At 37.0% G+C, this 11,932-nt stretch overlaps 1 protein-coding gene across 1 annotated transcript; it reads left to right on the top strand.

Annotated features, from left to right (window-relative positions):
- Positions 1–2,958: 2,958 nt before the first annotated feature.
- Positions 2,959–10,700, top strand: Nabp1 (nucleic acid binding protein 1). Its single transcript, XM_076865951.2, has 6 exons — positions 2,959–3,543; positions 3,839–3,977; positions 6,043–6,114; positions 7,734–7,809; positions 8,255–8,321; positions 9,341–10,700. Exons 1-6 carry the CDS (start codon positions 3,453–3,455, stop codon positions 9,508–9,510), a joined length of 615 nt encoding a protein of 204 aa, XP_076722066.1. The 5' UTR covers positions 2,959–3,452; the 3' UTR covers positions 9,511–10,700.
- Positions 10,701–11,932: the final 1,232 nt, after the last annotated feature.

The raw sequence follows: 11,932 nt of genomic DNA, 5'->3' as shown, positions 1-11,932 counted from the left end.
ACTGGGGATTGAACCCAGGATGCTTTACCACTAAGCTACATACCCAGTTCTTTTTTGGGGACAGAGTCTTGCTAAATTGCTAAGGCTGGCTGGCTTTGAACTTCCAATTCTCCTGCCTGCAGCCTCCTGAGTCCCTTGGGATTGCAGGCATGCACTACCTCGCCCATTTCTTGTAATTGTTTTACATAAATGGATAGTGCCACGTGGGAATGATTTTAATAACGCCAGAAACTAAAATCTGTAAGTGAGTATAGGTAGTGGGTGCTGGACACAATTTACATGAAATCTTTATCAATGAGGACTTTTATCAATGAGATATTGAAAATGTTTTAATATAGAATTCTAGTGGATGCTTTTCTGTATCATACTGAGTCTCACTAAGCAATCCCTTCATGAAAATTTATGGTGTTGAGTTTCTGGGCCATCATTTTAGAATAAGTTTATATTTGGCTGTGAAAAACAAAGAAGGTCCAAAGAACACACAAGCTTTAGAAGGCAGAAGACCAGAAGACTGTGAAGCAATTGTGTGAATATCCTAAAAAATCAGCAATTTTAATAATTATTACCTAACTGGGTGCACTGAGTGGCAGATCTTCTTGTTTATGTAATTGAACGTTAATATTGGGAAAGGTTGTTTGCCTAGTGATTGTTCTTCACATCGCCTTTTTCTTTTCACTAACCATCACCTTTGGGGAGTGATTTGGGAGTAGTTGAAACCAACTAACCTAACTTAAAAAGTTCCAATACTGCCTGCACTATCTTGTTTCTCAAAGCTGTCTTTAGTTTTGGTTAATGAAAAAGCATATGGTTGCCATTTCCTTTCTGAGAACTGCTGAGTTACTAGGGAAGGAAGTAGGAGATGTTCAGCTGAGCTGTATAGTGGGGGAGGGAGATTTGGGAAGGGCTGGGCCAGCAAAAGCAGAGCACTAGCTTCTGCTTTTGCTGGGCTTGGTTTCCTAAGTGTCTGCTTCCTCTTTATAAAATGTCAACATAATTAGTCTGAGCAACCCTACATAATCTCCTCTTTCTGGGGGTAAATAACTGAGAATATCGGGAGTGGCTAACTTTCTTTGCCAAAAACTTGGCCACAAATCTACTTAACATTCTTAATTGGTTTCCTGTTTGTATCTTTTAAGAACTCATCAAACTTTTTTTTTAAAGTTCTGATTTAAATATTGCTCATATGAGAGTGTTTTGCCTGCATTAAAAATAAGCTTTGAGGAATGTCTGATTGAAGTGTCTGTCAGATAACCATGGTGAATAGGAAGTTCTTTTCTGGATTTGGAGTCTGGGGGAGACCTGAGGTTGGACCCTAGTTCTGACATTAACTGGCATGTTTTCATTTGATGTAGAAATCATGCTCATCATATTATTTTACACCACTTTCCAATATTACATCATTGTCTTTGGCACTCTGAGCCCTTTTGTCTGTGAACTGGAAGCTTCTGCTTCTTTAGAAAAAAATCTTGACTCTCTTACTAATGTTGTGATTATTTTTGAAACTTTTTTTAGGGTAATAATATAACTATTCTTGCAGATAATCAGAAAGGAGAAAAAACTTGCATGCTTCTTACATACAAATTCTTTGACATGCCTCCCAACATTTCTGTTGATGATCAGTTAACTAGATGCTTATTTTTTTTTAAGAATTAATTTTTAGTTGTCCTTTTGCTACCACCTTATTTCTTCCATCGTTTTAAATAATCCCACCACTGAACTTAAAATATAAAAATATTTCTTAGCGGGAGACCTCTGGAGTAAAGATTGCCTACATTCAGAACCCAGTTTGATCATTCTCCAGCTATGTGGTTTCTGGTGAGTTTTCTCATCCTTAAAATGGGGATTAAAATTAGCACTCCCTACAAAGGACCCATGAAAAGATCAGTGTTAAGCGATTACTCTTTCCTTTAATGATAGAAAATTGGCTAGTAGAAAATATTGAGTATCCATCAACCATTTGCTAGACACCAGTTAAATGTTTTACTGATCCTATTTCATCCTCTATGAGGTAGGGATCCCAGGTCTGTTTTTCTGATGATTAAATTATGGACCAAAGGTCACACAACTGGTAAACAGTTCAAGGCCAGGTTTGTTTCTAAAGCACATTTTTTTCTTTCTTCAGGTTATGTTTCAGGGTTTCCCGAAGCTGATATATGATTACTTTTGATTGTATAAAAATAAGTGTAAATTAAAAGAAAAGTCAAATGACGAAGGAAACCTGTCTGCAAAGATATTTAACTGCTTGTCTATCTTCTCTGTTTTGTAGAGTGAAAAGTGGAAGACCAGGTCGGATGGTCTGTGTTGAAGACCTGCCTGTTGAGCTGCCTAGATGATCTTCATCAAACAACCCTTATCTTTCTGGATCCCAGTTTAAATATGCTTAAAATGGTGAAGCTGAGCTGATCTCCAAATTCCCTTCTGGTCCGAAAACTCCAATGTTACAACCATGGAACCATTCACCATCCCAGCCCGTTTTTCCTTGATCCTGAACACAGCTAACCATTCCAGAGCCCTGTTCTAATTCAATTGCATACTTTTGCACCCGCTGAATCCTAAACTCAATCGTTCCCGTGACCGCAGGACCAAAGGGCATGGGTTAGGGACCGAATGCTGAGTGGCAAGGAAAAAAAGTGAAGAAGACCCTGACGTTGGGCAGCTTGTAGTAAAAGCCTGCAGCAGCAAAGTTAAGCAGGGAAGAATTGACGTTGCGCAGCGACGGAGGGCGGGGGCGAAAGCGGATTGGCAGGCTCGGGGCGGGGCCAGCAATGACAGCCCCGGGGGAGGAGCTAAGGAAGCTGCGGGGTCGTCGTTGGTTCCTTTCCATCCCTTGGTTTCCCCGACCCTGCGCCACGCGGGCGTGGTGGCGGGCGTGCCGACGCCGTTTGACGTCACAAGGGGCGTGGCTGCCTGGTAGTCCACCGGCGCGCGGGCGCGTTCGGCAGTCGCAGTTTGGGACGCGGGGCGTGCGGTTGCAGTTTTCTTTCCCGTTTTGCTGTCACAGCCGATCCCTTCTCCGAGTTCAGGATAGACTGGGCGCGCGCCCGCGTGTGTGTGTGTGAGCGGGACTCAGGGCAGAGGTGTCCCCTCACTGTCCTTTTTTTTTTTTCTTCCTTTTATCTAAAGAAGGCAGTTCTTACCTTTGCCTCCCGGTCTCCCCTTTGGGATCCCGGCTGGCTTGCGGAGTGGTTCGAGTTTTTTGTTTTCTTTTTTTCTTTCTTTAATTTTGAACTTGTGAGCGCTTCCCCCCCCCCTTTTTACCCCCTCTTACCCTCCCCCCAATTTGGACTCAGTGCCGCCAGCGCTGGTTCCCTTGAATAACCGCTTTCTGCCCATTCTTGGCAACCCCAGCTTCAGTTTGTCCCTCCGCCCTCGCCCCTGGCCCGGGAGGGTGGGAAGCCTTGTCCCCGCCCTTCCCGTCCGCGTCTCGGCAGCGGTAGCCACACCTGCTCAATATGAATGGGGTCAACGACCCACCTCTTTTTATAAAAGATATTAAGCCCGGACTGAAAAACTTAAATGTCGTCTTTATTGTCCTGGAGATAGGTAAGTGGGGTCTGCAGCCCACCCCACCGCCCCATGTGCGCCCCGGGTTCGGAGGGAAGGACGCCGCCGGCGCGAGCCGGGGTTCCCCTCCCCCCTGCCCGTCCTCCCCGATCCCCTCCCCCACCCACGTGGTCCCAGTGGCCCCCGCCGGCGCTCTGATCCCACAGCGGTGTGAAGCCAGGGCTCGGCCTCTCCTCTTTCCTAAAGTATTAAAATACGGAGGAGGAATAGCTTCTTCGGACGTCCTCGTTAATCTAATACGCCCCTCTCCCTTTTGATTTTTAAATCTTCACAGGACGCGTGACCAAAACCAAAGACGGCCATGAAGTCAGATCGTGCAAAGTAGCAGATAAAACGGGCAGCATCACTATTTCCGTGTGGGATGAGATTGGAGGTCTCATACAGCCAGGGGATATTATTCGGTTGACCCGAGGGTAGGTGTGTAAAAGAGGGTGGGGGGCCGGTGAGCCTAACAGTGCAGATTCTGGATTGGCTGGCTCCCGGGATCCTGCCAAGTACTGAAGTTCCATACCTTTTCTGTGGGCAGCTCCAAAGTTTTGAGCCCCTTTGGTGTTAATATTAATGAGCTGCGTTGGAATGCAGCCCAACCTTGCAGGCAAACTCTGTAGGTTTCAGACAGGAAATTCATTTCTTCTTCCTCCAATTTACAGGGTAGTTATGTTTTAAAATACTGGCCTTTGAGTCTTTCTAGTAGATTGGTATAGTCCATAATCTTTTCTAAACCTTTAATTGAGTATATTTAGTTCATTTCTATCTCCTCCTTTTTTAATGACTTGAAATCCTTCCAATAGTTTTTTTTTTTTTTAATACTTATTTTTGTGGACAGAAAACTAATTGGAAGATTTAGTATTTTCTGTGGTACAAATTTGTACTCAGAAATTAGACAATATCTGGAAGCCTCATTCTGTAAAATGATTTTTTTCTATTTTCTGTCCTAAGGTCAATGTGGTAAGGCCAAAATGATACATAGAAAAAGTTTGGCAGAAAGACGTCTATGATACCTTCATTCAGAAGATTCAGGTGGCAAATTGGTGGTTTTAAAAAACGATTTAGCACTTTTTTTTTTGGATAGACTGTTAAAAATTTTGCCAAATCTTTATCTTAAGAAGACAAAAGGCCAGGAAAGTGTCTTGAAAACAGAAGCTGGGAACTTTTGTGATCAATAGAATTGTAATAACTACAGGAAAAGTTGGTGGAGATTGATGTTGGTTAGTAAGTCGAATCCAAGGAAATATTTGAGTGCCCTGGGTGTAGGAACTTAGAGCTCTTTGATACTATCTTCTAGGTCTTACAACATCTTCAGGAAGTGAGGTAGAGTATCATCAAAGCAGGAAATGAGAGTCAGGACTTAGACATTTTATTCTCACACACTGACTCATTATGACACTAATTATGTTTTTTAAACTTCCACATCCTCAATTTACACAAAAGAAAATTCCTACCTGGGAGAGTGTGGTAAGGATTAGCTTAATTGAAGTTTTTTGACCCCCCAGAATATCCTTTTTCCAGTGATTAAAACTACTTTATACAAAAAACAGTATCTCTTTTCAAGTATTTCCTATATTGCAGTCAGTCGTGTTTCCATCTAAACATTTGTCAAAAAAGCTAAAACTCATTAGCTGTACTATTTAAGGGGCCCAATGGCTAAGAAGTACAATTTATTTATTTTTTTGATGCTGGGGATTCAACCCAGGGACACTTAACCACCAAGCCACATCCCCAGCCCTTTGTATTTTTTATTTATAGAGAGAGTCTCTTGCTAAATGCTGAGGCTAGCCTCAAACTTGCAATCCAGCCTCAACCTATCTAGCCACTGGGATTTTAGCTGTGTGCCACTGTGCTGGCTAAGGAGTACAATTTAAAGGAAAATTCAAAACTAAAGAAGTTCTCTTTCTCACTTCATTGGGAACTCTTCATCTTATGGAGGTAGAAGAAAAGCAGTTAAAATTTGGCTATACCATGACAATAAGTGTAAAAGGAAACATGGGGTGTTAACTTTTTACATCTTGTGGCTGAAAATAATAAAAATAACATAGACACAACACCTTAATTTTATTTATTTTTATGAGGTGCTGAGAATCAAGCCCAGTGCCTCACACGTATGAGGCAAGTGCTCCACCACTGAGCCACAGTCCCAACCCCTAAAAATAACTTCTGCTTAAATATCTGCAATTAAAAGCTTTTCCTGTATTGACTGACTAAAGATGTAATCATCTGGGGCATAACAATGCTTGCTTTGCTAAAGGAAGTTTTCTTTCATTTCTAGGGTTGTAACTTAAGTAATTGTGTCACAATTTGGTGATATAATTTTCTTTGTATTTTTTAGTAACTAGCAAGTTAATGTTAGAATTATATTTGATTTACAGAGGGCTTGATTTCCACTCCTATCTCAATACAAAATACACAGTATAAAGGTTTATTTGACTTACATAGACTGAAATATACATATTTTTCTAAAGAATTAACGTTTCTTTTTAGATACGCATCCATGTGGAAAGGATGTCTGACACTTTATACTGGAAGGGGTGGTGAACTTCAAAAAATTGGAGAGTAAGTATTAAAATGCATTTTGTACAATTGAATAAATTACAGATGTTTACAGAATAATTGGTAGGTATAAACTGTAAATCACTTAATTGGCTTTTTTTTTGGTGGATACTAGTTTTAACAGCTATTAGTATAGTATCCTCTGTTGAGGATATCCATTTTCCTGGCAGAGAGCAGTAAAAGCGGCAATTCAGACCAGCCTCAGTGGGGCTATTTCTGGTAGGTTTTAGAAGCACGCATCTTTTAGGTGTCATTTGAATTGAATTCCCTCTTCTAGTGATTCATGAAAAATAGAGCAAGGCATGAATTTCTGGCCATGAGTTTACATGTTCTTTTTCTTTTTGTGTATGGGTGAATTTGTACTCATGGTAAAAGGACTTGCAGCAATGAAAACTGAAGTCCTCTATTTATCTACAGCCTAGGTATGGTGCAGGCAGCCGCAATGCGAGCTTCCATACACTGCTACCCTGATAATGATCTCCACCCAGACCTGGAGAAACCATCCTCTCTAGGGGTGTAAAGGTAATTCAGCCTCCATGTTAGCCTAGTCATTTGGCTTGTGCTCATAAAATATGGTACAGGCAGTGAGCCAGATCTTTTTTCCATTCTATTGGTTAATGCTTAAACATCTGCTTAATGTCCATTAAATTGGAGGATATTTAGAGAGAAGTCATAAATGGCATCAAAAAGAAAAAACTCAAACTGAGAGGATGAGGTACTTTGTTGGGAGAAAATTGTTAATGATGAAAATGAGCTTACAAGCTTTTTTAAAGATCAGAGACTGAAGTAACACTTTGTCTTTGCTAGAGGAAAAAATTTGGATCCACTCATGTTTATATGTAGAGTGGTATTATTAGCACTAAATATTATGAAAGGTTTAGGGTCAGTATTATCAAACCTGTCCTGACCTTCATGTATGCAGAGATATTTACAATAATGTTTGATGGTTGGTTAAATGAAGAACCATAGGTCACTTAATTTCTTATGACTGCTCTTTGTCAGGGTCAGTTTAGGATTACCTAAAATGGATTCTAGTTTCTTTTTAGTGGGTTAAGGAACTAAGAAAATACATATTTGTCAGTAAGTACATATCATGTAGTCACAATAAGCTCCGATATAAACTGGTGGCTTAATATAGCCAGTTATCTGTCCTTATCACCCAGAATCCACTCTTAACCTTGGATGATTATCTTTGCAGATTCGAAGTGATTGGTCAAAAGAGGGACTGGATGAGAGTGTGTGAATGGATCAGTGCAAATCCATCACCACTGCTGGAGAAACCATTCTGGAACCCTAAACACAGTTCACTAGCATCAGCCTGTCTGGAAAAACTGGACAAAGATTTGTTTTTGTGTCCAAAAATCCTTTGTCATGATTTTTTTTTTTTTCAGTATAGAAGAATTTAAATATGAAATAGAATGTTTTATGTGTTGTAGATAGTTGGATATTTGATGTTTAATGGGATATACTGATTTTAGAGACTTTGGTTATAATGAATAGCATTAGTTAGCATTTTGTTATTCATTTGACACCTAAATTCTTCATTACCAAACCTTAGGAATATTAAGGAAAGGTTGATTAATTTCAGAAGTCTATTTAACTTGTCCTTTATTTTCTTTCAGATTTTGTATGGTTTATTCAGAAGTGCCAAATTTCAGTGAGCCCAACCCAGATTATCGAGGACCGCAGAACAAAGGGGTAATTAATCCAAATATAGAGTACATGTTTATGATTGGGCTAATATGACTGTGAACTATAATTCTGTACTGAGGCTAATTCTATGATACCCTGAATGTAATGAAGAGAATTGTAAAAAAGTAATCTTTAAAGTAACTTTCATTAAAAATACTCAATGAGTCTGTTTAGGGCATAGAATATTACAGATATATATATATATGTACCATTTAGATTTTTTGGAGTGAGGAGTCATGTCAGGAAATACAGGATGTAATAGAAGCTAAAAAAAAGGTTTGGGGAACATTCTTGAATCTTTTACCATTGAATGGACTTGGACAAATTTTTTAAAAAATTGTTAAAAGATAATTTTACAAAACCACTAAAACTTTAAAAAGGGTATAATAAGTTTGTAATAATGAGTGTTATTTTAATCTTCATTTGTTTAAACCTTTTTTTTTTTTTTAAGGCACACAATGAACAGAAGACTAATTCCATGAATAGTAATATAGGTACAGGTACATTTGGATCAGTGGGTAAGTTTTTTTTTTTTTTTTTTTTTTAATTTGTGATTAGGTATATACATTATGGGAAGTGTGAAAGATTGAGAGGAAAAGAATATCTTTAGGCATAAGTAAGTACTAAAGGTGAAATACCAATAAAAAGGGAATCTCCAAATGTTTTCTAGAAGGCAAATAATGTGTACTTGCAAGCCAATTTACTGAACACATTTTATAAATATTTGGACCAATTTCAGAGAATATAATATTGAACATTGACTAATACAAAAGACTGGTGTATCTGTGAAGATGTCTGATACTATTTTTCCACTTATTTTTATAAAATTTCTGTAATCTAGTTATTTATAATAGATACAGTATTAGTGGTTATGTTGGTACATTGAAAGCTGATATTCATATTAATAGTTCTGAAAAGTAATAGTAAATTAACACCTTAAATTTTCATATATTATTAACTGCCTTTTTGAAAGATTGGCCTTTATCCTAACAGGTCCTTGTAACCCCTGTTAAAGGTTTTTTTTTTTTTTTTTTTTTTCCCAAGTTTTTATTAAGAAAAAGTCATTAGATTTCATTAGAATAAATGATATTTTATTTGACCTGATTGCATATTTTGGCACAACTGATCATCACACTGTGCTGTCTAAAAAAGGATTATGTTGTCTGTTTTGAAAAATTAACCATATTTGAGCAAAAATGTTGGTACTCAACATTTTTTGCCTTTTTTTTTTTTTTTTTGTAGTATAAGCAGTGCATATGTTTTTTTTTCCCCGTTCCTTTTCTAATCTTGTTGCCCAAATTGGCTTTTTTCCACTACTAACACAATGTCAAGTTGTATTTATAATACTGATACATTGTAAAAACCTAAAACTAGCATTTTTTTCCAGTGTAAAAAGAAGTTTGTTTTCCCGAATATTTAAAAGCATTAATTAATTAATTAATTAATTAATATTGGAACTTAAAATATGTGTAGTTACATAGATTATATTATAGACCTCTTCTGAAGATAATGATGATTTTTTTGTATTCTTTTTTAGGAAATAGCCTTCAAACTGGCCCTGAATCAAGGGGATACCAACTTTCATATGCTGGTAGAAGCAATGTCCGGGGACCTATCAATACACAGCTACCAGGAGCTGCTAATAATCAAACAGTCATGACCACAATAAGTAATGGCAGGGACCCTCGGAGAGCCTTTAAAAGATGACCTATGCCAAATAGTCACATGTAGTTTTTAAACTACGTGCCCTACTTGAACACTTAGTGCACTTTTATTTATTGTTAACTGTGAAAAATATGTCCTTTATTGGTTTCCTTTTACGTTTTTGGTTTGTTAAGAAGAGTGGTTTTTTAATAGCAAAACTGTTAAGCTGCTCAAGTCTCCTGTTGAATGGGAACACTGAAAAGTAGGGGCATATATTTTTAGAGCAAAAAAAGTTATTGGATATCCTCTAAAAATTGCACCCATTTCAAGGGTGAGTTATTTAAAACATCAGCTTTATAGCCTCTATGAGTCTTCTTCTGTATGAATTTTGTAATATTTCACATAAGGCTTAATGGGAGATGTTCTTTGTCGTAAATTCAGATATTGCCAACTAAAGCAATAACCACCACCAAAAAAAAAAAAAAACAAAACAGAAACTTGGTCAATGCCAACAATAGTTTTTGAGTGTTTGTTACTCCAAGAATGAATGATTTTGTTGAGTGACTGCCATTAAGATTTCCCAAGAAATGAATCATCTTAAATGAGTCATCCTAAATTGTTTCATTACCAAAAAAGATTATCAGAATTATGGAACAGAATGCAATCTGTATTGTAATATGTAAGTTTTAGAAGAAAGCTACTTTGCTTTATTTTCAGATAGTGCTCTTAACATTTGTTATTAGCATGGATTATATTGAAAGAAAATTTTAAAAGAGGCCTTGAATATTTATTTTTGAATCTACCATGTTAAATATTGAGAAGTTTAATTTGAGAGAGTTATAAAGTCATAATAAACATTGATCTAATTATTTTTAAAAATAATTTTGGTGAACGTAGTGAAGGTGATTCAAATTGAATTCATATATTAATATGCAGTCTTAAGTTATAGATCCTAGGTATTTACAGGTACTCGGCCTGAACTGAAAATCCTAGGTGGTACTTCAATTTGAAGTTTGTGCGTGTTGTCAAAAGTTTCTGAACACAATTCACATAGCCTTATTAAATAGCAAAAGTTAAATGACAAAGAAGTGATTACAGCTTTATTTAGAAACGTTAAGGTGGAATTTATTTATGTGTCATAAATGGTACCCACTTCTACTTTTACTGTAGGGTGGTTAACTGGCAAATTTTTCTTTTGTTTAGAATTTACCTCTTAAATATTATCTCTTGAATAAAACTTGTGTTAATGTTAACAGATTTTGGAGTTTTGGAAAATTAAAGTACTGTCAGATGTGGGTTACTGTCCTTTCAGTCCTGCCCTCATTTTCTTATTTGTGATGCTGGGCTAGTTATTACAGTTGAGACCTTCTCTAAATCTTTGATTATACAACTGTGAAAGCAAGTAAATAATAATACTTCTTTGTGTAGTTAAAGACTGCAGTGTGAGAAATTGGAATGATTTCTGCTCAATAATAAGGAGTCAAATGTTTGATCATACCTCAGGAGTACAAAAATGCAGAATTTAGAAGTATTGCTATTTAGTGTGATGAGATTAAGTAGAAAAATAACTTAAATTTTTCTTTTGTGATTGACACTGCCTCAATAATTTAACCTTGTTCTATGATTTTATTACTTATTAACAAGTTTCTTTTTTCTTAAGGGAAGCCTCCAAAACCAAAGCAAAGTGAATTACAATCCATAATGAATATTTGCCTTTCCAGTCTTCTTGGACAGCAGTCGTGAAGAAATTAAGAGGAAGAAAGTTTCTACCTACCTTCCTGGTGCTTTCAGCTTTCAACTGTGAAATAAGTTTAAACAACACCTAGTGAAACAAAAAGCATTTAGTATAGAAATGCACTCAGCTTAGGATCAGGCCCCCTTGTCGTTTCTACAGAACAAATCTGAATTGGATCAAAACCTGATCAGAGCAGGTTGTCCTTCAGGCAGGGTTGGTGGAAAGTTGCTGCAGAATAGAAACTGAAAGTTGAAATCCATGAGGTCAGATGATGATATTTAATGGTGAAGGCTAAACTTTAATAAGGTTCTCTTGTAGTGTCAAACTGTGTTTGCTTTTACACTGTAGTTTTAGTAATTTTTGTTTTTAAGTTTGAAGATACCCTGAGTATGTGTAGTTACAAATATTTGTCACATATTTTTATTATTTAACATTTTAAATGAATGTTTAATTTGCTTGGTTGAGTAATACCAAGGAATAATGCTACAAGTAGATGAAGATTAGTAAAAGTAATTTATGATACAAGAATTTAAAAGTAAGTGGAGGTGGTTAGCCTTCAAGGTTGTACAGTGTTGAATTTTACATCAGTCTGAAAACACTGGCAGCCAATAGTTCATATTCTGTATAAGAATCTGACAGCTTAGTTGCTTAAATGACTTCCCTTTTCAGTGTCATTAGCATAATGATTGTTGCTCCAAGCCTTTTTAGGCTGCATGTGACTCTTAAGATCCTTTCCTCTAATGTGTTTGA

This window comes from Callospermophilus lateralis, chromosome 9, assembly GCF_048772815.1.
Source record: "Callospermophilus lateralis isolate mCalLat2 chromosome 9, mCalLat2.hap1, whole genome shotgun sequence".
Taxonomy (NCBI): Eukaryota; Metazoa; Chordata; class Mammalia; order Rodentia; family Sciuridae; genus Callospermophilus; species Callospermophilus lateralis.
The sequence above is the reverse complement of the archived record's forward strand: the minus strand, read 5'-3'. Positions and strand labels throughout refer to the sequence as shown.